Below are 25347 nucleotides of genomic sequence, written 5' to 3' on the forward strand. Positions count from 1 at the left end.
AGCAGGGCTGCCAGGACTCGAACCGGCGCTCGGAGGCTGGCTGCTGGTGTCACGGGCAGTGGCTTAACCTGCTGCAAACAATGCCGGCCCCCGGACTCCTCCCTTAAGGACCCCCTAAATCCCTTCTCTCCCCCAGGAAGTTGCTTTTCTGAGCTCCAGGCTCAGGTACTATTCTGTGCTGATTTGTATTTATTTGAGAGAGAGAGAGAGAGAGACAGAGCAAACTCCCATCCACCGGTTAACACCTAAATGCCCACAACAGCAGGGGCCAGGCCAGGCCACAGCCTGGAGGCAGGAACTCGAGCCAGGTCTCCCACACGGATGGCAGGGGCCCAAGCACTCGGGCCATCACCGCTGGTGCACATTAGCAGGGAGCTGGAATGGGGCCTCAAACCCCTGGGCGTCTTAACCAGCATCTTAACCGCTAGACCAAATAAATGCTCACCCAAAACTCGCCCTTTAATCCCGTTTCCCATGAACTTTCTGAAGTAACCCCGCGTCTTACAAGGCCAGGCTGCACCCAAGGGATGCGGGCTCGAGGCAAGCCGGCTGCATGTGGGGCTCCAGGGGTGCCCTTAGGGGCTGATGGCAAGGGCTGGGGGTTTCCAGCCTCCCAGGTCTCCAGGCCCTGGGGCAGGGTGGAGGGTCTTCCTCCAGCCTCTGTCTCAAACTGGTTCAGCCACCTCCTCCTGGACCCTAAAGTGCACGGGGGTGTGGAGGGGGCACCCCTTTCCTCAGAGCACTGTGAGTTCAGCTGTAGATGAGGTCATCTGGTCTACCCCAGCGGAGAGAGATGAATGTACCCTTTGAGTTGCTGGGCGGGGGTAGGGAGGGGAGGCCTGCACATTTGCCAGAGGGGGTCTGGGTAGAGACTCTAGTCAGAAGGAAGGGCGCTGCCTGCCCTTCACGTCCGGCTCCAGGCCCTGGCCTGTGCTGTGCCTCTGGCTGACACCGCCCCCCCACCAGCCATCCTTCTAGCTCCCTGCATGGCATCTGGGGCCCGTGTGTGGGCCCACTTGGCACATCTGCTTCAAGCCCCACCTCCACTTGTAATCCAGCTCCCTGCTAAGGCGCACCCTGGGAGGCAGCAGACGATGGCTCAAGTACTTGGGTCCCTGCCACCCATGTGGGAGTCCTGGATGGAGCTCCTGGCTCCTGGCTTCAGCCTAAAGCATTTGGGGTGTGGCCCAGTAGATGGAAGATCTTTCTGTCTCTCCTTCCATCACTCTGGCTTTCAATTTTTTTTAAAGCTGTCTCAACATTTAAGGGGACACCAAGACAGGCAGCTAGGAAAACATCTAGTAGATGGGTTAAGAACAGGGGGCCTCACAGGGCTGGCTTGGTGGCATTTGAGCGCAGGTTCAAGTCCCGGCTGCTGCACTTCTGATCCAGCTCCCTGCTAATGCACCTGGGAAAGCAGCAGAGGATGGCCCGAGTGCTTGGGCCCCTGCACCCACGTGGGAGACCCAGAAGACCCTCCTGGGTTCAGTGTGACCCAGCCCCGACTATTGTGGCCATTTGGGGCGTGAACCAATGGATGAAAGATGGATCTATGTCTGTCTCTCCCCCTAACTCTGCATTTCAAATAAATAAATCTTTAAAAAAAAAAAAAATAGGGACTCCAGCCACTAAGAGGTCACCCCTGAACAGTGACTCCAGTGCCCCGGGATTCCCCTGCACCAAACCAGGAACAAGGGAGTGGGCCTCTATAGCGCCCTCCAGTGGCAGCACTGGAGTACTGCACCCCATTATTCCCCCTACACCTCCCAATTTCTTAAGTCAGTCTAAGCTGATTTCGATAAACAGAATGAACCCCCTTACCGCATTTTCAGCCCCACTGTCTCCATCTTAACATTCAAGCCACAAGGCCAACCTCACGTTCTCAGCAGCCTTATGCCAGCTCCCTGTATACTCCATATTGCAAACCAATACGTTCCAGGCCCTCCTGTAGGTACCAGGGATATTGTAAACTCCTTCCTCCTGATTCTAGTCAGGGAGGCTCATGTTGAGAGTAGAATAAACCCGGAGACGGCGTGACAGCACAGCGGGTTAAGCCGCCGTCTGCATTCCATGAGGAGCTCTGGTTCGAGCCCCGGCTGCTCCACTTCTCATCCAGCTCCCTGCTAAGGAGCCTGGGGAAGCAGTGGAAGCCAGCCCAAGTACCTGGGTCCTTGCACCCATGTGAGACCGGGAGGAAGCTCCTGGCTTCTGGCTTCGGATTGGCCCAGCTCCAGGCATTGCTGTCATCTGAGGAGTGAACCAGCAAATGGAAGACCTCTCTCTCTCTGCCTTTCGAATACATAAACCATTTTTTAAAATGCAACATTGTTTCCCGGGATTTCCTCCAGAAGTAGCAACACACTGCTGTCAGCAGGGGGTGGCGTCCCTGCCTGCTCCTCAACCAGCCCATCAGGCCACCTGCCCCACGGGAAGTCTGGGGCTGCCGTGGGAAGCAGTGGATGCAGAGAATAAACGATGTCACAGCAAGGAAGCCCCAAACTTGCCACTGTGCTCTGGAGACACCCATCTGCTCTTGGGCAAACTGGGTCACTGTCAGATGGACCAAGGCTCTCAGGTGGACGGCAGCCCAGGCTGGGCCCCAGCAGGCCCACGGGTTAAGGGGCAGCGGCCAGAGACACTGCACTAGACTTGTCCCTCAAGTGGGGGTGCCGGGGCCCTGAGCGGAGAGCACCCAAGGACAGGCTGCTGCCCTTCCGATCTGGCCCAGAGCCCCAAAAGCCGGGGGCGGGGGGGGGGGGGGAACAGGATGCTGGGGGCTACAGGAGTCTGGGACTCCAGGGTCAGGGAGATCCCACCGGGCCTCGCGTGTCTGTCCGCTCTGCACCTCACAACAAGCGAAGGCCACGGTCCTGCCAGCCCCACCCAACCCCCGCAGCCTGGCACCAAGAGGCCCCACTCCCGGGGGTTCCCAGCCCAGCCCGAGGACACCCCCAGGCCCGCAGCGGCTCCGTCCGCTCTCCGCTGCCCCTCACCCCCCTCCGGCCTCGGCTTCCTCCTCCGTGACCTGGGACCCAACCAGGCCCCACTTCACAGCGGCACGGCGCCCAGGGGCAGAGAGGGGAGCTGGGGAGGGCGGGTCTAGCCGGCCGCCCCGGGCACCGCGCCTGGCACACGGGAGGCGCCCCATAGCCGGTCAATAACTAACAGCTGCGGCCGAAGCTGCTGATGCTGGCCGAGGCAGCGAGCGCCCCCTCCCCCACTCGCCCCCCACCCAGCGCTGCCCTCCCCTTCCCCCACCCTCTCCCCGCCCCCTCCCCCGCGCCTCCCGGCTCCCCGCCCCCGTGCACGGTGGGGCGCCCGGCCCGGGCGGGGCGCGGCGGCCCGAGCTCCCGGGTCCCTGGCTCGCGTCCAGCTCGCGGCCCAGGCCGGCGGCGGCGGCGGCGGCGGCGGCGGGCGGGGTTTCTGGCCGCGCGCGGTCTGGGGGTTTTTTTATAACCCTGGCAGGCGGCTCAGGAAGTGCCTTCCCCGCGCCCCCTCCCCCGGCCACGCCGCCGCGCGCGCTCGCTCCCTCCCTTCCTGCGCGCGCGGGGCGGCGAGACGGCGGCGGCGGCGGCGTCCACGGCGCACGGGAGGCCCCGCGGCGGCGGCGCAGGTAGCGAGCGGGCTGGGTGCGGGACGTGGTGTGCCTGCGCCCGGGACGGGGGTGGCGCCGGGCCGCCCCGCCGTGCGTCGTGTCGGTGCGTGATGTCCCGGAGCGCACCCTGGGGTCGCGGGAGCGCCTGGGTGTGCGCGGGGTGCGCGCGGCCGTCCACGTAGGTGCGTGCGGGCGTCCCCCAGCGCGGGGTGAACCGGGTGCGCCCGCCGCCAGCTCTCCTGGGCCGATGTGTGTCGGCGGGGGGTGTCTGGGTGGATGAGCTGGTGCACTGCGGGTGTGGACGTGTCTGCCTGTAGGCCCGTGCGCCTGTCATGAGTGTGTGAGTCTGTGTGTAGGCCCGGGGCGTGCGGGTTCCTGTGTCTGTGTTTCCCCCCCACTTGCCTGTCCGTGCACATGGGTCCGATGGTTGTGTGTGCACTGAGTGTGTGTGTGCGCACGTGTGCAACCTGCACTAAGTGTGTTTTGCACAGTTGTGTGTGTACACATGGATCTGATGGTTATGTGTCTGCCTGTGGTTGTGCCCTGTGTGTGTGTGCAGTGAGTGTGTACAGGGTGCATCCTTGTCTGTTATGTGTGTGCACTGAGTGTGTTTATGTCTGCACACGAGTCTAGTGGTTGTGTATGTGTGCAATAAGTATGTGTGTGCATATGTGTGCACCGAGTGTGTGCGTGCAGTGTCTGAACTGTGCAGTGTGTGTGTGCGGTGTATGAATTGTGTGTGTGCACCGAGTGTGTATGTTTGTGTACACATGGGTCTGATGGTTGTGTCTTCATATGTGTGTGCATTGTGTGTGCACTGTGTCCATGTCTGTGTGTGTGAATGTGTCCGTGTGTGCATGTGTCTGCACTGTGTGCACCCATGTGTGCACGAGTGTGTCCATATGTGTGCACTGTGTGTACATTCTGTGTGTGTGCACAAGTGTGTCCATGCATGTGCGCTGTATGTATACTGTGCATGTGTGTGTGTGCCTGGGGCCCAGAGCATCCTTCTGGGTCTCCGGTGCGTGTGGGCCGTAGCCGAGGCCCCGGCTGTGCAGGTGTGGTCGCCGTGCGTGTTTGTGTGTCTGGGTGTGGAATTGGCACCGCCCACTTCCCCTGCGTGGTCACCCAGGCCACCGCAGCCGCTGGCTGTCGGGTCTGTCTCTGGGAGTGGTGCTCGCTCAGGGCCTTTCATTAGCGGCTGGTTGTTGGTTGGTGGGTGGGGAGTCTGGGGGAGCGCAGGGGCCCCTCCTCACAGGCGGCAGGCGGCCTTTGTCTCCTCCTGCCTGCTGGGCCAGATGTGCGGCCAAAGCCCAGGAGGAGGCCGGCGGCTGGGGCAGTGGGGCCTCTGCCTGGTCGGCTGTGGCCGGCTGGGGCAGTGGGGCCTCTGCCTGGTCGGCTGTGGCCGGCTGGGGCAGTGGGGCCTCTGCCTGGTCGGCTGTGGCCGTGGCCCGGTGCAGGGGGAGCCCAGCCCAGCCTGGAGGTGTGTGTGTGGAGCTCTGGTCTCTCCAGGGTCCCCGGGCCAGGCCGGAGCCTCAGTTTCCGGGCACTTTCCTTGAGGCATTTCCTCCTGCAGGCCAGCACCTCCCTCCTGCCTTCTGGGAGGAGGGGCTGGGGGCAGTGGCCCAGCCTGAGTGTGCACACACGCACATACACACGGACACAGCGTGCATATACACGTGGACACACACAGACACACGGACATGCTGTGCACTCACATGCACACATGGACACACAGATACTGCACACAGAAGCACACGTGGTGCACACACATATACGCGGACATGGCACGTACACACATACACATGGACACACGTGGACACTGCACTCACACAGAACCACATACACGGACATGCTCAGCATATACACACATGAACACAGTGTACACATATACTTACACACACACACACACACGGATCCCGGTAGCCCACCAACCCCCTGCTCCCAGTCCTCCTCCTGACTGGAGTCTCCTGCCCCTGGGACCCCATCTCCCGCAGACCCACTGCCCTCTTCATGGTCCCCTGCCCTCCCCTGCATCGTCCCAGCAGCCCACCCAGGCCATCACCCATTCTCCCTGCCCTGCCCCTGCCCCACACCTGTGAGCACACCTTTGCTGGGTCCTTGCATGCTGAGCCAGCCGTGGCGGGGGGGGGGGGGGAGTGCTGGGGAACCGGGCAGGACGGCAGGGACGCTGCAGCCAGGACCAGAGAGAGAGAGCGGCTACAGGCCTGGGAGGGACCCTGGGAGGGACGGTCTCACTGGCAGTGAGTGTAAGACAGGAGCCGGCTCTGGGTTTTCCCAGTGACCCTGGAGCTCCAGTGGGGACCAACCCAGCTCCTCCTCTTTGTCCCCCTCTCCCTGCCCGGGCTCTGCAGAAAAGGAAACTAAGGCACAGAGAGACCCCCCCCCCCTCACCCAGGGCAGGCGGCAGCCGTGGGGAGGATCCACTCAGGGGTCCCGCACCTCAGCACCCACTGAAGCCCCCAAAAGGTAACGATGATAATGATGAAACAAACAAACAAAAAAAAAACCCAAGGAGTAGCATTAGCCCGGCTGAGCAAAGTGTGAGTGAGCCGCCCGTCGCTGGAGGGGTCCAGGAAGCAGCAGGGGAGCGTGGGGTTCTCGGCCGGCAGGAACCCGGCTCCCTCCCCTGCAGCCAAACTGCCCTGTTTGGGGATGGGCTCTGAGACTTGGCCCGGCTGCAAAGCCAACAAGACAGCGTGTGATTAAGGGGGATTTTACAGAGCGGGGAAGGGCGGGGGCAGGGCAGGAGAGCAGAGGGAGGGCTCGCAGCAGGGCGGTGGCCCAGTGTGGTGTGGGCTGGGCAGGCGGCAGCCGGTGCTGAAGCAGCTCCAGGGAGGAAGACTAAGCGGGAGCAGGAAGGCGATGCTACTCACAGCTGGGGGTCAGGAACAGGGGAGTCGGGGGTGCTGGAAGGCCTGATCGCGACCTCGGGTGGCAGATCCACACTCACTGCCCCTCCTGGGTCCCTGCCAAGCCCCTCTCTGCCTCCCCCTCCCCCAGGCCAGGCGCACCTTCTCCAAACTGGTTTCTTCTCATTCTCTGGTCTTTTCGGTGGGGGGAGGGGGGAGGAGGAGGAGAGGGGGGCAGTCTTCATCTTCAGGCTGGGGGAATGCTGTGGCTGTCCCTGCTGGAGAAGGGGGTGGACGCCAGCGGCCTTGGCCGGGCCGGCCCTCCCTGACCCGCCCCTCCCTTTCTCCAGAAACTGGGTGATGATGCCCAGGCTGTGAACCGGGACGGCAGCGCTGTGAGGGCTGCCAGCAGCCGGGGCTGGGGAGAGACATGTGGACACGTAGCCCCTATGGCTCCTGCCTGCCATTTGCTCCGCTGGGCCCTCACCCTGGGGCTGGGCCTCACCTTCGAAGTCACACATGCCTTCCGATCTCAAGGTAGGCGCAGTTTGGGGGTGGCAGAGGGAGGGGGCGAGGAGCTGGTTAGTGGGCTGGGCTGGGAGTCATGCGGGGGATGACCCGGGCTCACTGAAGCCGGCAGAGCCTCGCAGCCAGGGTCCTGGCTTCTAAGGGCAGCGAGACCACCGTCGTCAGCCAAGCAGCCAGGATCAGCCCAAACTGCTCGAGCCCACCCCAGACCTCCCCACCCACAGGTGAGTTCCTGTCCAGCCTGGAGAGCTATGAGATTGCCTTCCCCACCCGCGTGGACCACAACGGGGCGCTGCTGGCCTTCTCACCGCCTGTCCCCCGGAGGCAGCGCCGGGGCGCAGGGGCCACTGCCGAGGCCCGCCTGTTCTACAAGGTGTCCGCACCCAGCACCCACTTCCTGCTGAACCTGACCCACAGCCCCCATCTGCTGGCAGGCCACGTCTCCGTGGAGTACTGGACACGGGAGGGCCTGGCCTGGCAGAGGGCAGCCCGACCTCACTGCCTCTACGCCGGCCACCTGCAGGGCCAGGCCGGCAGCTCCCATGTGGCCATCAGCACCTGCGGGGGCCTGGTGAGCTGAGGATTCTGGGCGGCAGGGGGGAGTGGCCACAGTTAAGAAAAACAGTCTGAAAGATAGGCCAGAGAGGGGCTGGTAGTGGGGCAAAGGATTTTGAGCTCATTGGTACTTGGGGGATGCAGCCAAAGCAGTATGCAGAGGAAAATGTATAGCCTTAGGGAAGGCTGAGAATGAGCAAGCTGAAATCTGCCTCAAGAAATGATCATCACAGGAGCACAGTGAGCCCAGTAGAACTCATAAAGGTGGAGGTGGGGTTTCAGGAACCAGAACTTGACCTGCGCTGTCTGTCACGCCCCCGCCCCCCCCCCCCCAGCATGGCCTGATAGTGGCAGACGAGGAAGAGTACCTGATTGAGCCCCTGCAAGGCGGGCCCAAGGGTCCCCGGGGACCGGAGGAGAGCGGCCCCCACGTGGTGTACAAGCGTTCCTCACTGCGTCATCCCCACCTGGACACAGCCTGTGGAGTGAGAGGTACACCTGCCCCTCGGGGATGGGCAGAGGGGCTGCACCTGGAGGTCAGCAGGTGCAAGAATGGAAGAGCTGAGAAGCAGACACGGTGGTGGCGGGATGTGGGTGGCCGTCCACCTGCCGGCAGCAGGACAGCTGGGAGGTGCAAGGGTCGGTGGAGCACTCCGTCCCTCCCCTGGCCGGCCGACCCAGTGGTGAGGGAGACAGCCAGACAGGCGTGCTGGCTCATCCAACCAGTTCAGGTGAAAACCATGCTAAGAGCATTGTCCGATCAGTTGAGTGACAGATTGGTGTGTCAGATACCTGGACAACTGTACAGTCAAAATACCAGGCGGAAAAAAAGGACAGTGTCAGGCATTGTCCCAACCGAAGGTCGGATTTCCAGTGAGGCAGATAGGAGAGAGTTAGGGGCTCAACGGTCGGGAATGCATGAGCCAGGATAATCCTATGGTTATGAAAGCGGCATGCTGTTCCAAGGGAAAGTACGACAGCGGGGACGCGGAGGAGTCTGGGAGTAGGACACTGGCAGACGTGGGAGATTCTTCAGAATGTTCTTCGGAAAATGGAATTGCAAGATAAGTGTAGGGGTGGGTGCTGGGAATAGCCCAGCTCTGGCTCCTGGCTCCAGCTTCCTGCTAAAACAGACCCTGGGAGGCAGCAGTGGTGGCTCAAGTGCTGGGGTCCCTGCCACCCACTTGTGGGAGACCCGGATGGAGTTCCAGGCTCCTGGCTGAAGCCTGGTCCAGCTCCAGCAATTGCCAGCACCTGGGGGAGTGAACCAGCAGATGAGAGATCATGTGTGTGTGTCTGCCTGCCTTCAAAATAAATTAATAATTTTTTAAAAGGTAACTTTATTTTGATGCAAAAAATGTTGATGTCTCCATCATTTGTTTTCATAATCATTTTTCATGCATGGATTTAAAAAAAAATTTTTGACAGGCAGAGTTAGAGAGAGAGAGAGCGAGAGAAAGGTCTTCCTTCTGTTGGTTCACCCCCAAATGGCCGCTATGGCCGGCGTGCTGCGCCGATCCAAAGCCAGGAGCCAGGTGCTTCCTCCTGGTCTCCCATGCGGGTGCAGGACCCAAGGACCTTGGCCATCCTCCACTGCCTTCCCCGGCCACAGCAGAGAGCTGGACAGGAAGAAGAGCCACTGGGACTAGAACCCGGCACCCCAACCGGGACTAGAACCCGGGGTACCAGCACCGCAGGTGGAGGATTAGCCAAGTGAGCCGTGGCGCCGGCCAAAAAAAAAATTTTTGCACCAATATAAATTTATCTTTTCATTCTCTTCCTATGAACTCTCTTATTTTCTAATTTTTTGAGATTTTTTGGTTTTGAAAGGCAGAATTACAGAGGAAGAGAGATCTTCCACCTGCTGGTTCATTCCCCAGATAACCACAATGGCCTGCGCTGGGCCAGGTCAAAGCCAGAAACCTGGAACTCCATCCAGGTCTCACACATGGGTGGCAGGGACCCAAGCCCTTGGGCCACCCTCTGCTGCTTTCCCAGGTGCATTAGCAGGGAGCTGGAAGTGGAGCAGCCAGGATTCCATCTGGCACCTATATAGGATGCTGGCATCACAGGTGGCGGCTTAACCTGCTGCACCACAGCGCTGGCCCCCCTGTGAACTTTCTGTAGTTCCCACCTACAACTGCAGCCGGTCATACCAGCAGAAAGCTAGGTGGTGCTACCATGGGGAGCCAGGAGGCCAGTGCAAGTGTAGTGTAGGCAGGGGGTAGGGCAGAGCCTTGATGTGCAGCCCCTTAGCAGTGAGGGGCAGGCAGGTGCTGAACTGGGCACTCGTGCGGTGGAACAGCTGGCTCATCGTACAGCGTGGCCATGGGGGTGCCGTGGCCCACCTGGGTGACAGTGAGATCCAAACAAATGTTCAGACAGCGGGGCGAGGTACAGCCCGACTCTGCTGCTAGATGCCCTGTAGAAGAGAGGTGTTTGGCAGGTCAGGCACAAGACAGCCTGTTACAGACCGCCTACAAGAGCAGGCAGCGCGAGGTCCAGGAGTCGTCCCTGCAGGCTGTTGGGGTGGCGCGTGGCGGAGGGCTGAGGGGAGGTCCCTGCTCTGCTGGCCTCCCCAGACGAGAAGCCGTGGAAGGGGCGGCCGTGGTGGCTGCGCACCCTGAAGCCGCCGCCCGCCAGGCCCCTGGGGAACGACACGGAGCGAGGCCAGCCGGGCCTGAAGCGCTCCGTCAGCCGAGAGCACTACGTGGAGACCCTGGTGGTGGCCGACAAGATGATGGTGGCGTACCACGGGCGCCGAGACGTGGAGCAGTATGTGCTGGCCATCATGAGCATTGTAAGTGCCTTCCCCTCCCCGGGCGCGGAGCCCTGAGCCCCCAGGGGGCGGGGAAAAGAGGTGGGGCCCTCTCACCCAAGCCCCCCTGCCTTACCTGGGGCTGGAGGGGAACTGAGTACGGAGGCGAGCCCTGTGTGGCCGTGAATGAGGGGAGAGGTACCAGGCTAGGAACAGAGACCCTGGAGTGGAGGCAGCCTACCCGGGCTCAAAACCCAGCTCTGCCATCCTTACCTGTGTGCTGTTGAGCAAGCGACTCCAGCCCTCTGCCTTGGCTTACCCATCTGTAAAATGGTACGCACTTCATAAGGCCAAGGTGGACTGAATGAGTTGTAACAGAGAACTCTCTGAAGTACCCTCTTCCCTGTGTGTGGGAGGCCAGCCTGTGGGAATTATACGTAGGTACAGACGGACAGACAGACGTGCCTACGTGTGTCGTGTCGTACTAGCCTTAGCAAGTGCCTGCAAGCGGCAGGTTCATTTATTTTTTAAAGATTTATTTATTTATTTGAAAGGCAGCGATAGGAAAAACAGAGGGAGAGGGAGGGTATCTTTTGTCTGCTGATTGATGCTACAATGGCCAGAGCTGGGCCAGGCTGAAGCCAGGAGCTTCTTCCAGGTCTCCCACTTGGGTGCAGGGGCCCAAGCACCCGGGCCATCCCTCACTGCTTTCCCAGTCCCGTTAGCAGGGAGCTGGAAGTGGAGCAGCCAGGACTTGAACCGGCACCCATATGGGATGACGGCACTGCAGGAGGCGACTTTACCCACTAAGCCACAGTGCAGCTGGCCCCCAGTTCTCTCATGGTATCTGCAAAGAATTGGCCCAAGGACGTTCCATGGAGGAGGCCAGAGTCTCTTATCGAAAACGCGTATCACCTGTGCATATTACATTCACCTGTGTAGTTAACCCCACATCACTTGTAATTTCTTTTTTTTTTTTTTTTTTTTTTTGACAGGCAGAGTAGATAGAGAGAGGTCTTCCTTTTTTGCCGTTGGTTCACCCTCCAATGGCCGCTACGGCTGGTGCATCGTGCTGATCCGAAGGCAGGAGCCAGGTGCTTCTCCTGGTCTCCCATGGGGTGCAGGGCCCAAGCACTTGGGCCATCCTCCACTGCCTTCCCGGGCCACAGCAGAGAGCTGGCCTGGAAGAGGGGCAACCGGGATAGAATCCGGCGCCCCAACCGGGACTAGAACCCGGTGTGCCAGTGCCGCAAGGCGGAGGATTAGCCTGTTAAGCCACGGCGCCGGCCACTTGTAATTTCAGTGGTATCAATGCTATGTCAACAGCTGCTATACTGCACTGTTTGGGGGAGTATTGACAAGAAACATCTGTGATCAGTGTAGACTTAGCTTTTTTGTCTGCTGGAACATTTTGGATCCTGTGGGGGTAGAGCCGCAGACACAGGGCAGGTGTGCCTGGCTCCTGTGTTAGATTCTGAGCCTTAGCTCCCCCTCCGCGTACTGGGGTCTCCTGGAGGGGCCGAGGAGTGGCGGGAGGGAAGCCAGGTAGAGCGCTTGGCGCCCAGGAAGTAGCTGATGAGACAGCCAAGAAGGCCGAGAAGCTTGGCGGGCAGAAGGCTGGCCAAGATGCTGCCGTGACGCCGCCTCTGCCACCCTAGGTTCCGTCCCGGCCCTGCCTTCCTGGGGCTTTGTTTCTTAGCTTCTGCTGGGCTTTCGGGGAGTTTCCAAGACAGGGAGACCATGACCCCTGCAAAGCCTGGGATCCCTCCGGGGCCCCGCTTCCTGCTTCCTTCTGTCCGGCGCCTGCTGGTCCCCAGAGGCCCACCTCGGCTCTGGAGGAAGCCAGATGTGCACAGCGCTCAGGCCACCTCTGGCAGCCAGGGTGGGTGAGTTGGAAGGGGGCCCGCCAGGAGGGAGCCCGCCTTGAGTCACCACGGGCCGGGAGCGCCGAGCCTTCTGTGTGAGAGCCGGGTGTTCGCAGGGCCTGCTCCTCAAAGCACGTTTGAGGCTGCTTCACAGAGTCCATGGGAAATGGAATTAAAAGATAACGCACGTTTCCCGTGGCCTTTGTTGTTGTTGCCTCGTGTGCCACAGGCTCAGCCTAGGACCCAGCACATAGGAGCTACTTACTTCATTAAAGCTGATTTTTGGCTTTTTTTTAGACATTAATCTATTTGAAAGTCAGAGGTACCATCCACTGGTTCACTCCGCGGATGGCTGCAATGGCCAGGGCTAGGCCAGCAGGAGCCAGGAACTTTATCCAGGTCTCCCACGTGGGTGGCAGGAACTAAGGCACGTGGGCCCCGTTCCGCCCCTGGCAGGGAGCTGGACCGGAAGTAGAGCAGCCAGGACTTGAACCGGTGCCCGTGTGGGAGGCCAGCGTCACAGGCGGTGGCTTCACCCGCTGCACCACGATGCTGACCGCTACTTTTTGCTCTCTACTCTGGGCTCCTCTTAAGACTTGGTCTCTCTTGTTTCTTGGAGGTCAGGTTGCCAAACTTTTCCAGGACTCGAGTCTGGGAAACACCGTGAACATCCTGGTAACCCGTCTCATCCTGCTCACCGAGGACCAGGTGCGAGGGCCCCACCCCTGCCCCGCTGCGCCAGCACCGCCCGCAGTCCCCGGGGTGCTAGGCGCCCATGCGCCTCACTCTGTCCATCCCCAGCCCACCCTGGAGATCACCCACCATGCCGGGAAGTCCCTGGACAGCTTCTGTAAGTGGCAGAAATCCATCGTCAACCACAGCGGCCATGGCAACGCCATTCCAGAGAACGGTGTGGCCAACCATGACACAGCAGTGCTCATCACGCGGTGAGGGGCGGGGAGGGGCCGAGCAGAGCAGGGGACCCTCCGGGTCCGTGCAGGGGTCTGCTGGGAGCCTGGGTGGGGGTGGGGCGTTGGGCAGGTGGACTCTGGTGAACTCGCTTGCTCCCTTGTCATTCGGTCATTCCGTCAGTCGCTCGCTCATATGCTCCCGTCAGCTCCAGCTGGGGGTGCAGCGAAAGGCCCCAGAGCTGGGGCCCCGTGGAAGCAGCAGGGTTGAGGCACGCAGCCCAGTGCCCTCACTGCCCCCTTCTCTTTCCCCAGCTATGACATCTGCATCTACAAAAACAAGCCCTGTGGCACGCTAGGTACCCGAGTCCCCTGGGTTGGATGAAGGAAGCTGTGGGCTGGGGAGGAAGGGGGGAGCCAGCCCTCGGGTGCAGCCTGGCAGGGTGCAGGGCCCCCCACTCCCTACCCTCTGGGGCCAGCACGGCCCCAAGCCCCCAGCCTCTCCCCATGTGCCGATTCCCAGGTCTGGCCCCCGTGGGCGGGATGTGTGAGCGAGAGAGAAGCTGCAGCATCAACGAAGACATCGGGCTGGCCACGGCGTTCACCATCGCCCACGAGATCGGGCACACGTGAGCCTGGCGGCGGGGGGGGGACACAGCGGCAGCGGGTGGACAGGAGGAGCCAGGCAGATCTTTAGGCACCTGGCGGAGCCGACATCCCTCTCCCCAGGTTCGGCATGAACCACGATGGTGTGGGCAACAGCTGTGGGGCCCGTGGCCAGGACCCCGCCAAGCTCATGGCCGCCCACATCACCATGAAGACCAATCCGTTTGTGTGGTCCTCGTGCAGTCGCGACTACATCACCAGCTTTCTGGAGTGAGCACGTGGTCACACCCAGCGGGGGGCCCCCCCATATCAGCTGTTCCCCACGACACCCAGCCCAGCCCCAGGAAGGGGGGATACGGTGGGGGCTGGGGGCGAGCTCTTGGCCCAGAGGCCCCTGGTGTGACGGCTGCTGCTTTCTGCCACCACAGCTCCGGCCTGGGGCTCTGCCTGAACAACCGGCCTCCCAGACAGGACTTCGTGTACCCCACGGTGGCACCGGGCCAGGCCTACGATGCCGACGAGCAGTGCCGCTTCCAGCATGGCGTCAAATCGCGTCAGTGTAAATACGGGGTAGAGAGAGCCTTCCTGCTTTCCTTCCTGGGAGGGGAGGGGCTGCACGGGGCACCCCCCAGGGGGAGGGGGCGGTGAAGTGAGCCCCCCCGGGGGCAGGGGAGCTGCAGGTGCATGACCGGATCTCGGGCTTCTCCAGGCCCCTGGCTGAAGGGCTGGGCTGGGGGTGCCACCTGCTGTCTGGCACCAGTGGCCCGAGGCTTTCTCCTGGATGGCTTTTAACTAAGCAGCGGACCTGGTGGGAGCAAGCAGTGGCCCAGCGACTGGCCATCTTCAGCTGGACAGAACTCCCATGTCCCTGGCCTCAGCCCTTGGCTGGATAGGCTCTGAGCCGGGGTTCAAATTCCCAAAGCTTCCTGTGTGCGTGGAGAAGCTAGCAGGGGGTGGGGGTGGGGAGTCCCATGCCCAGCCCCCCCCCCCCCAAGCAGGAGACCTGCTGGCTTCCTGTTTCAGCCACAAGGGCAGTGGGGCTGCCGCCCCTCCTCCACCCACCTCTCTCCACTCCCTGAACACTCCCCCACCCCTCAGAGTCCAGCCCCTGTCCTCCACACCCTCCTCAAAGGGTCAGTTTCCGGGGCCATGGCCAAGCTCATGGCCAGGTTGGTGCACAAGCAGGGAGTAAGTTCCACAGGAGACAAGGAGGCTGGAACCGCGTATGTGGAATGAACAGTCCCCTCCTGTCTGCCTCCCCAGCCCCACCCCAGCCCCCTTTCATGGATTCCTCAAGAATTCTGAGGCTGCCCCCCATGATGATGACGGGGATGGCTGGCACCGAGCACTCGCTGCGTGCTGAGCGTGTGATGTGCACTGTCAGCTCCTGACTGCCGTCACTGACCCCCACAGAACCGGACTGAAGCTTGGTGGGGTTGGGGGTGGGGTGGCTGGCCCAAGACGACTGGAGAACATGGCAGAGCTGGAGTTTCAGCCCCCGGTCTCTGCACCCCAGAGTCTACCAGGGGGTGGGGAAGGGGAGCCACCTGCAGAAGAGCAAGCTTGGACGGGCACTGGCTCTGCTGACTCTGTTGAAAGGCAGAGAGAGAAGAGAGATCGATCGTCCATCCTCTGGTTCACTACCTAAATGAGCCACAGCATTCCAAAGCCCGGAGCCAGGGACCCCGTCCAGGTCTCCCACGTGGGTGGCAGTGGCTGATCCTGGAAAGGCCACTTCCTACAGCTGTTGGTTGGCCCAACCCCTAGATGGTCAAGGCCTGGAAGGGTTAGGGTCCGCGAAGGGGTTACATAATGATTCTAACAGGGAAGAACGAAGCAGGATGTGGGCCAGAGGGTCTAGGACTCCGGGCCACTGTGGCCCAAGGGGGCAAATCCAGGGATATTACCCTGAGATCAGAGTGGCACGGACAGGGCCCGTGCCAGCCCAAGGCAGATTCAAACAGGAAAAAGCTGGGGCCTTCACTGGGGGAAGTCGGGAAGACCTCCCAAACCCCTACCCCCTCCATCGTGAAAGAATCGGGTTCTCCCTGGTACAGGTAGGGGAACAGTATTTCAACCCTGGGCTGCTGTGCGCACCCCAAAAAGGAAGCCGGAATCCACCCTTCCTGTGCCTTAGGGGGCTAACTAGCTCCCTGACCCCAAGCAAGGGGCCTTGTCTACCCGAACACCCCACCCCGGGAGTGTGTGGCATGCACGGGGGTGTCCCCTAAGTACTTAAGTGACAGAAAAGTCGCAAGCCGTGCCCTGCGAAGCCTTGGTGAGGCCCGAGGACAGCAGCGCTGGCCGCTGGCCCAGCTCCGAGCCTGCGGAGAGCGGGACGCCTGGGTGTTCCCGAGCCAGGCGGGGTGCCCGAGGGACGGAGGTCGGGGGGCGAGCCTGAGCGGGCGCCTCGGCCCGCAGGAGGTGTGCAGCGAGCTGTGGTGTCTGAGCAAGAGCAACAGGTGCATCACCAACAGCATCCCGGCCGCCGAGGGCACGCTGTGCCAGACGCACACCATCGACAAGGGGGTGAGCGCAGGCCACGCCCGGAGCCTGCAGGGCGTGTCCGCCCCGCGCACGCGCCTGAGGCCACGCCCCCTGGCCGCAAGCCCCGCCCCGCACGCCTGGCCCAGTGCTCCAGCTTCACCCCATTGGTGGCGTCTGGCACCTAGGCCACGCCCCGTGCTAGCTGACTCTGCCCCCGGCTTCGCTCCCCGCCTCTGACTGCTCCTCCCACCCCGTCCCAGAAGGGCCGAGACTTCCGACCTAGAGGGGGTGGGGGGAAGCCAGGGGCCTTACCCCGCCAGTGTCTGCAGACACTCTCGCCACTCCCCGTCCCCCACTCCGCAGTGGTGCTACAAGCGGGTGTGTGTCCCCTTCGGGTCTCGGCCGGAAGGCGTGGATGGGGCCTGGGGTCCGTGGACCCCGTGGGGCGACTGCAGCCGGACGTGTGGCGGCGGCGTGTCCTCTTCCAGCAGGCACTGCGACAGCCCCAGGTCAGCCGTCAGCACCCCCTGCCCCACAAGCCAGGAGACCACCGTCCCCACTATGGCCCCCTGCCCCATCTCCTCTCCCCTTCCCACTCGTGTCTTCCAGGCCAACTATCGGGGGCAAGTACTGCCTGGGTGAGAGACGGCGGCATCGCTCCTGCAACACCGACGTGAGTCTGCCGAGACCCCGGGCCCCTTACCCCTGTCCCCAGTTCGGGAGAAAGCTCTGGGAGAATTGTGGCCCCCCGCAGGCCGCCCCCCACTTCCCTGGCTAAGCAGCCCACCCCGGAGCCTGGCTCCTTGCATCTCCTCCTTCCTCCTGCCTGGGAACTCTGGTGGAGCTGCCTCCTCGCCTCACAGCTCGCCTGGCCTGCCCAACACCTGGCCTCTCCTCACTTTGCCTCGCCGGGGCCTCCACCATCTTGCTGGAACCCCCCCTACACGGACACACACAAGCCTCCCCCTCCCCGGCTTCTCTGCTGCCCCTATGTACCTGCAGGGATTCCCAGTGGCTGGGACCTGGGTGTAGACAGGTGTTCCTGTATACCTCTAGTATACAGCGGCTTCACCCATCTCTGCCTCCTGTCCCCAGAAAAGGCCCTCTGCTCTGAACCAGAAACCCGGGGGTCGTCCCCAGCTTGCCCCTAGCCCAGGTCAGCGGCAGCCCAGTCGCGCCTGGACCTGTGTCACAGCCTGCTCTCTGCTGCCAGCCTCACTCCTCCAACCCCAGCCACTGGAGCGACACCTCTGCGCTCTAACTCCATCCCCGCCCACCTGTCCCTTCCTCCCTCTCTCTGGCGCCCCCAGGACTGTCCCCCGGGCTCCCAGGACTTCCGGGAAATGCAGTGCTCCGAATTTGACAGCGTTCCTTTCCGTGGAAAATTCTACACGTGGAAAACCTACCGAGGGGGTGAGAGGGGACGCTGGGGGCGTGTCCGGCAGCAGGTGGATGGACGCAGCCCGGGGCCGGAGCACCCAGGGCGCCTCCACTGAACACTGGGCCCCCCTAGTTCCTACTGGGTCTGGGGTCTGTTCCTTTGGGCCTCACCTCCCGCAGGGAGCGAGCACAGCGACCCGGGTGGGCTGGCCTGGGTCTGACGGGGCCGTGCCCCCCAGGGGGCGTGAAGGCCTGCTCGCTCACCTGCCTCGCAGAAGGCTTCAACTTCTACACCGAGAGGGCGGCGGCTGTCGTGGACGGGACGCCCTGCCGTCCGGACACGGTGGACATCTGCGTCAGCGGCGAGTGCAAGGTGGGAGGGCCCTCCGCGGGTGCGGGGTGCGGGTGGGGGACGGGGGCGGGGCGTGAGGGCGCGGGGTGCGGGTGGGGGGCGGGGGCGGGGCGTGAGGGCACCCCTACCATGCGCTCTGCACGCAGCACGTGGGCTGCGACCGGGTCCTGGGCTCGGACCTGCGAGAAGATAAATGCCGAGTGTGCGGGGGCGACGGCAGCGCCTGCGAGACCATCGAGGGCGTCTTCAGCGCAGCCTCACCTGGGGCCGGTGAGCACCCCTCTCTTCCGCCCCAGGCGGCTGGGGGCGGGGCCAAGACCAGCAACTCCTCAGACTCCACCCACAAAGTGCCCCAACCCGGGATCAGGAAGGGTCTCAGCAAAACCTTGGCCATCGGTGGCTCAGGGGATGAGAACCAAAATCTCTCCCCTCTGCAGGTGGGGGCCTCATGCTGGCTCCCGAGGGGGGGGGGGGAACCCTGGCCATCATCTGTGAGCCGGGAGCTGCAGGTGAGATCAGGAAACCCAGGAACTCCTGGGAAGGTGGAAGCGCTTCAGAGGGAGGGAGGTAGCTGGGGGCTCTGTCCAGTCTGCAGGAACCACTGGCGGCCCCCCTGGAGCGAGTTGCCGAGTGGGCGTCATTCCCTGGGTTTTGTAAGGGGCAGCCAGTGATGGGCCAGTGAGGGCTTCTGGGTGCAGGAGAGGGAGGGAAGGAGGAGCCCACACGGACATGCCGATGACTGCTGTCCCCGAGGTGAGGACTGGGGACACAGGAGCCCAAAAGACATGGCAGTGATGTCCAGTGGTGGAGGGTGGAGGTGGACACCGAGGATCCCTTGGCCTGGGCACACCTGACCCCTGGGGGCTGCAGCACCAAATGACCCCTTCCCTGAGACAGACTGGAATGGATGCAGAAGCCAGGCCAAGGGGTGCGTGGGATCCAACAGGGGCCAGTGTGGGGATGTGGCCAGATCAGCCAGGGTGCTTGGGAGGCACAGGTGGCCAGCCTATGTGGCTGGGGGCCCTGGGGCGCCCCCTTCCCCTCTGTCCAGGCCCGACCCTGCTGCTTACAGGAGGATGAAGGAGGGTGCATCCAGTCACTGTGGTGGTCAGGAAGACAGGAAAGTTTGAGTTCGAATCCCAGCCTAGGCCTCTTCCCTGAGGGAAGCTGACTTCCCGGAGCCTCAGTTTTGGCATCTGTAAAATGGGAGTGATGATACGTGTCTTCTACAGGGTGCGGTGGGATGTCCCTGTAGCATGGGAACGGTTGGTTAGCTGTGACCACTGGGGACCAAGAATGGGGGGGGGGGGGTGAATGCAAGGGATGGGTGACAGTTGAGCGCCACCGTCCAGGGTACGAGGACGTCGTGTGGATCCCCAAAGGCTCCGTCCACATCTTCATCCAGGACCTGAACCTGTCCCTCAGTCACCTGGGTGAGCAGAAGCTGGGGGAGGAGGAGGGTGGGATCCGGGAGTGGGTGTGGTTCTGACTCCTGCGCTGTCTCCAGCCCTGAAGGGTGATCAGGAGTCCCTGCTGCTGGAGGGGCTGCCGGGGACCCCCCAGCCTCACCGCCTGCCCCTGGCCGGGACCACCTTTCAGCTGCGGCAGGGGCCCAACCAGACGCAGAGCCTGGAAGCCCTGGGACCCATTAACGCCTCCCTCATCGTCATGGTAACCACGGGGCTGGGGCGAGAGGCAGGTGAACATCCGAGAGACAGGTCCAGATTATTCGTTGTGAAATTGACTTGCGGCCGCTCCCCCACCGCCCACTGCAGGTGCTGGCCCGGACAGAGCTGCCTGCTCTCCGCTACCGCTTCAACGCCCCTATCTCCCGCGACGCGCTGCCGCCTTACTCCTGGCACTATGCGCCCTGGACCAAGTGCTCCGCCCAGTGCGCGGGTGGTGAGGCCCGGGTGGGGCTGGGGAACGGGTTCCGGGCTCTCTCTGCCCCCGCATCACAGGGACGCGGTTCCCGGGGATGCATGGGGCTGAGTGAGCCCCTCTGCTCCCCCAGGCAGCCAGGTGCAGGCTGTGGAGTGCCGCAATCAGCTAGACCGCTCGGCAGTGGCCCCACACCACTGCAGCGCCCACAGCAAGCTGCCCAAGAGGCAGCGCGCCTGCAACACGGAGCCCTGCCCGCCGGAGTGAGTGCCTCCAGGATGGGTTGGGGTGACACTGGTGCCCAGGAGAAGGGGGGGAGAGGATGGTGTGGGAGGCAGGGTGACTGTGCTCCCCTGCCCTCCTGGCCTGGCCCAGCCCAGCCTAGCCTCCCGTAGGTGCAGGTGGTCCCCTGGCCTACGCACCCGCTCACCCCCGCGCGCCCCCCACAGCTGGGTCGTAGGGAACTGGTCACGCTGTAGCCGCAGCTGTGATGCGGGCGTGCGCAGCCGCTCCGTAGTGTGCCAGCGCCGTGTGTCGGCGGCCGAGGAGAAGGCGCTGGACGACAGCGCCTGCCCGCAGCCGCGTCCGCCAGTGCTGGAGGCCTGTCACGGCCCCGCGTGCCCTCCGGAGTGGGCGGCCCTCGACTGGTCTGAGGTCAGCCCGCCCACTATGCTCCCTGGGTGGGGGCAGAACCTGGAATGACCCGGTTGGGGGAGGGGAGGGGGGGTCCTGCGCCTTGGACCCTTCTCCCCCTGCCGAGCCCCAAACGCCCTTTCCCACTGCAGTGCACCCCCAGCTGTGGGCCTGGCCTCCGCCACCGCGTGGTACTTTGCAAGAGCGCAGACCAGCGAGCCACACTGCCCCCTGCACACTGCCCACCCGCCGCCAAGCCACCTGCCACCATGCGCTGCAACTTGCGCCGCTGCCCCCCAGCCCGCTGGGTTGCCGGCGAGTGGGGCGAGGTACGCAGAGGCACCCCAGGGGTGGGGGCCCTCCGCTGGACGCCTGAGCTCAGCGCCCCCTTCCCACAGTGCTCTGCGCAGTGCGGCTTCGGGCAGCAGCAGCGCTCTGTGCGCTGCACCAGCCACACCGGCCAGCCATCGCGCGAGTGCCCCGAGGCCCTGCGGCCGCCCGCCACACAACAGTGTGAAGCCAAGTGTGACAGCACGCCCCCTGGGGACAGCCCCGAAGGTATGTGGGCAACAGGACAAGGGAGCGAGCAACCAGGAAGACCACAGAGGGCATGGGGCTTCCTGACCATAGTCCCAGAGCCAAAGAAACAAAAAACTTTGCATCCAAGCGTTTATTAAGAGCGTTTCAGGCACCTGGGAGCCTCCATGAACTTTGCCCACCTGTGCCATTGTGTGCCTCATATTGATTTCCTCTCCTTTCCTCCCCCCACCCACAGAGTGCAAGGACGTGAACAAGGTCGCCTACTGCCCCCTGGTGCTCAAATTTCAGTTCTGCAGCCGAGCCTACTTCCGCCAGATGTGCTGCAAAACTTGCCACGGCCGCTAGGGGGAGCGCGGCACCCGGAGCCACAGCTAGGGAGACCCGGCTGCAGCCTGTTCCCCCTCCCGCACCGAGGGAGCCCCAGGGGGTGGGGAGCTGGGAATGGAGGGTGAGATGCAACCGGAAGTTATTTATTGGGAATCCCTGCAGGGCCCCTGGCTGGGGGATGGAGAAGGGCTGGTGACCTCCACCCTCCCAGGGCCCCTCTTCAGCCCCTCTGTCAGTTCACATAGTGAGACCCCCGCCCCCAACTCCAGAGTAGGCCTGGGGAGAAGGCACAAGTGTTCAGCCCAGCGCCTTCTGCACCCACCTTTGGGAATGCCAGTGTTCCCCACTCCCCCTGTGATCGGAATACGTACTGTGAAGAGTGGGGGTGGGGAGGGGTCTGCAGGTGCCCTGCCCCCAGCACTGCCTGACCTGGGGTGAGGCGGCAGGACAGGTCTGCGCCCCCTGCAGGGGAATTACTACAGCTGCCCTTGAGCTGAGCGGTGGGGGGAGATCCGCCCCAGCCCCTGCCCTGCGTGCCCAGGGAGGACCCCACCATCCAGGCCACCCCGTCACGGTGCTAACAGGCCCTGCCCTGGGGCCCACACCCTCCTTGCCAGGAAGCCCTACTTCAATAAAGTCCTGTCTTGTGTAGATGTCGGCGTGTGGCTGTGTGTCTAGGGAAGCCTCTGCAGAGGGCAGGGGCTTCTACCCACGCTGGCCCGGGACCTGCCCAGGCCCGGGGCCTTCCTGTGCGTGGCTCTCACCACCGAGTTTGCCAGGTTGACTCAGCAGAGACAAAGGCTCCTTCCCAGAAGCAGCTGCTAGGGGGCGCCGTGCCCGGCCACCCCCAAGGAGGATGCCCTGCCAGGCAGAGACAAAGACCAGTCCCGGGCATGGACCAGAGGCCGGTGCCCACTTGGATCAAGCGCTGCCTTACATGGCTGGAGGAGGACGCGGTGTGTCGGTGTCTCCAAGATCAGGACACGTTAACACAAGGGATCCCACCCAGAAGGGCTCTTGAGAAAGATGGGGAGACCGAGATGTCCCAGGGGTAGCACAGCAAAGGTGGTGGTGTTAAATCCAGAGCTGACATCCAAAGCCTGGGTCAGCCGCACCTGACTCCTGGTCCCCCTCCCCCTTCCCGGACGCAACCACACCCAGACAGGCGTGGCTGCCCTGGGTGGCTGTGCGGGGAGGGCTGGCAGAGGTGGCTCTGGAAGAGGGAGCTCGCCTGTGGGGGCTCCCAGGGCAAACGTCTGAAACCCTGCTCCCCAGTTTTGAGGAGACCTGAGCAGCTCGGTCCATGGCCGGCTGACCCGAGGCCCTTGGCTGCAGCTCTTGTCCCTGGGGAGCCGGAGGAGGGACGTCCTGGGGGCTGTCAGCCTGGGGCCCCAGCTCTGTGGGCCCTGCCTGCCACCTCCGAGGCTCTCCCCGCCCCCAGGGCCAGGGCCCCTCCCGTCAAAGGAAGTGAGAGGGGGACCGCCACGGTAAGAGGAACTAGGGCTGGGAGCGGAGTGAAGGAGCGGGAGGAAGGCCATGCCCCAGCCACCCCCAGGACCCCCCTGAACCTGTACCCTGTCACAGCCCACTCGGGTGCCCCCCAGGAGGCACAGACACCAGCCCCAAAGAATGGTAAGTCCTTCCTGGGTGGTCCTGGACATGCAAGGGAGGGGGGGCACCAGCCAGGTAGAGGTGCCCCGAAAACCACAAGAAAGTGGGGTGATGGGAACCAGAATGGCAGACCCTCTGAGGGTCCCTCAGTGTGGCTTGGGTATCCCCAGTGTCCCTTACCAGGGACCACGCTGGTGGAGAGGGTGCAGCCACACAGTGGTAGAGGGGAGCAGCCACAGGTGGTCCAAGACACAGAAGACAGCCCCAAGGGAATCACACAGGGGCCGCAGGTTCAGGAACTTACCCCTTGGCAGGGGGCTAGGGAATCCAGTTTCCAGCCCTGCCTGGTCCCTCGTTCCCTACTGTGGCCTGGGGCGAGTTACTTCCCCTCTCTTGGCCTCAGGCTTGGAAGCTGGTCTGATACGGCTGGTCTGGCTCCTTGGGGGCTTCTGCACTGGAGCCTCCGGTGGGGGGGGGGGGGGTCTGTGGCTATGGCCGCTCAAAGTTCACAACTGGGAGAGGAAGCTGTGTCTCCTGGATGGTGGGGTGCAGTGACGGCGTGCCCCGGGGGGCAGTGGGTGGCTCAGCTGTAGCAATCACGGAGGGCGGAGGCGGGGAGACTGCGCACATTCAGTGGCATTGCCCATGGCGATGGCAACAGAAAGTCTGCAGCCAGAGGGTCACTGCCTGTTGAGGTTGAGGGCTGTTGCTGATGGTGAGAAGGTTGGAGAGACTGTCACGATCATGGGTGTAGAGCGGTGGGCAGCGTCCTGCCCGAGGTCCATATAACGTCCGCAAAATCATTTGGTCTGGCCCTGCTGAGGCAACAGCGTGTGGGATCCAAAATTCTGATCCATCTATAGCAGGCTAGTCTTTCAGCTGGTCCGCGGACGAGGTTACCATATCCAAACGCCCCTGGCAAGATCAGTGTCCCATCCCTGCCCTGGCTGGGCATGTAAGAGGGAGCCAGAGCTGACCACGGGGAAGCCACCCCCTCAGCTCCAGATGTGAGGATGAGGGCGCGTGGCTGGCACAGAGACGAGGGTGCTAGGCAGCTGAGCAGGGCAGAGGCAGAGAGAGAAGAGCCCCGCCTTTCAGAAAGTCAAGGGGAACTGGACACCCCTGGTCAAGGAGCCTCTGGCCACGTCGCAACCAAGCTTCCCTGTGGGGGTCTAGCTCGGGATGGGAGCTCCTCCAAGACTGAGTAGACTCGGGAGCTCAGATGGGCAGACCAGGATCAAAGAACACAGGAACCGACTCGCTGCTCGAGAGAACAGCAGTCCTCCCAGGGAGCCCGGCGAAGTGCTGAGTCAACAGTGGCTAAGCAGACAGGGTCTGGGAGGTGAGAGAGCATCAAAGACGTAGGAGAGAACAATGAACGGAGACCAGGAGGCTGGGGGCTCCCTGCGGAGGTGGGAGGGCCGGAGGTGACTGGCGGCATCAATGCAGCCGTGGCTGGCAAGCGCTTTATGGAGCAGCTGCACTCAGTTAAGGGCAAGCGCTGCCGATTTACCAGTGCTGATGGGTGGTGACTCAGCCTCGGGAACTCTGCAGGAGCTGCCGTGTGTAACTGTTGTTGGTGGTGGTGGTCACTGACACTGGTGTTGCAGGTTGGTGATGACGATGGTCCTTGTGGGGGGTTGTTGTTGAGTTGGTGGTGGTCACTGATGTTGGTTGTCATAAATTGGTGATGACGATGGTCCTTGTGGGAGAGTTGTTGAGTTGTTGGTGATGGTGGTCACTGACACTGGTGTTGCAGGTTGGTGATGACGATGGTCCTGTGGGAGAGTTGTTGAGTTGTTGGTGGTCGTGGTCACTGACACTGGTGTTGCAGGTTGGTGATGACGATGGTCCTCTGGGGGAGTTGTTGAGTTGTTGGTGGTGGTGGTGGTCATTGACACTGGTGTTGCAGGTTGGTGATGACGATGGTCCTGTGGGAGAGTTGTTGAGTTGGTGATGGTGGTCATTGACACTGGTGTTGCAGGTTGGTGATGACGATGGTCCTGTGGGAGAGTTGTTGAGTTGGTGATGGTGGTCATTGACACTGGTGTTGCAGGTTGGTGATGACGATGGTCCTTGTGGGGGGTTGTTGAGTTGGTGGTGATGGTGGTCATTGACACTGGTGTTGCAGGTTGGTGATGACGATGGTCCTGTGGGAGAGTTGTTGAGTTGTTGGTGGTGGTGGTCACTGACATTGGTGTTGCAGGTTGGTGATGACGATGGTCCTGTGGGAGAGTTGTTGAGTTGTTGGTGATGGTGGTCATTGACACTGGTGTTGCAGGTTGGTGATGACGATGGTCCTCTGGGGGAGTTGTTGAGTTGGTGGTGATGGTGGTCATTGACATTGGTGTTGCAGGTTGGTGATGACGATGGTCCTGTGGGAGAGTTGTTGAGTTGGTGATGGTGGTCATTGACACTGGTGTTGCAGGTTGGTGATGACGATGGTCC

The 25347-nt window shown here is 62.4% G+C and overlaps 4 protein-coding genes across 7 annotated transcripts in view; 2 read left to right on the top strand and 2 right to left on the bottom strand.

The window, feature by feature from the left end:
- Window positions 1-4011, bottom strand: part of NFILZ (NFIL3 like basic leucine zipper) — a 31772-nt gene extending 27761 nt beyond the window's left edge. The window contains exons 1-2 of the mRNA XM_062179351.1: window positions 3998-4011; window positions 3309-3722 (exon numbers count right to left, since the gene is read on the bottom strand). Of these exons, the coding sequence (XP_062035335.1) occupies window positions 3309-3722; window positions 3998-4011 (428 nt within the window). The remainder of the gene's footprint in view (window positions 1-3308; window positions 3723-3997) is intronic.
- ADAMTS10 (ADAM metallopeptidase with thrombospondin type 1 motif 10) lies at window positions 3556-21941 on the top strand. Of its 4 annotated transcripts, none has more exons than XM_062178906.1 (25): window positions 3556-3613; window positions 6819-7005; window positions 7221-7567; window positions 7887-8043; window positions 10134-10351; window positions 12799-12882; window positions 12976-13121; window positions 13398-13441; window positions 13606-13711; window positions 13812-13958; window positions 14117-14258; window positions 16110-16217; window positions 16539-16684; window positions 16785-16848; window positions 17486-17588; window positions 17795-17928; window positions 18054-18177; window positions 19260-19340; window positions 19415-19578; window positions 19683-19809; window positions 19922-20051; window positions 20238-20442; window positions 20574-20750; window positions 20820-20979; window positions 21197-21941. In XM_062178906.1, the coding sequence occupies exons 2-25, from the start codon at window positions 6918-6920 to the stop codon at window positions 21304-21306; spliced, it is 3312 nt and encodes a 1103-aa protein (XP_062034890.1). In that variant the 5' UTR covers window positions 3556-3613; window positions 6819-6917; the 3' UTR covers window positions 21307-21941. The 4 variants fall into 4 exon arrangements, with proteins under 4 accessions (XP_062034890.1, XP_062034892.1, XP_062034893.1 ...); XM_062178908.1 differs by having other exon boundaries at window positions 12817-12882; XM_062178907.1 differs by lacking the exon at window positions 3556-3613 and adding an exon at window positions 5946-6085.
- Window positions 21903-25347, bottom strand: part of LOC133749639 (mucin-2-like) — a 30342-nt gene continuing 26897 nt past the window's right edge. The window contains exon 4 of the mRNA XM_062178910.1: window positions 21903-25255. Coding sequence (XP_062034894.1) covers window positions 24577-25255 — 679 coding nt within the window. The 3' untranslated portion in view covers window positions 21903-24576. The remainder of the gene's footprint in view (window positions 25256-25347) is intronic.
- The window catches only part of MYO1F (myosin IF), a 33084-nt gene continuing 30591 nt past the window's right edge, over window positions 22855-25347 (top strand). Inside the window, exon 1 of the mRNA XM_062178911.1 lies at window positions 22855-22920. Coding sequence (XP_062034895.1) covers window positions 22918-22920 — 3 coding nt within the window. The 5' untranslated portion in view covers window positions 22855-22917. The remainder of the gene's footprint in view (window positions 22921-25347) is intronic.

The sequence above is a fragment of the Lepus europaeus genome, chromosome 20 (assembly GCF_033115175.1).
Source record: "Lepus europaeus isolate LE1 chromosome 20, mLepTim1.pri, whole genome shotgun sequence".
NCBI lineage: Eukaryota > Metazoa > Chordata > Mammalia > Lagomorpha > Leporidae > Lepus > Lepus europaeus.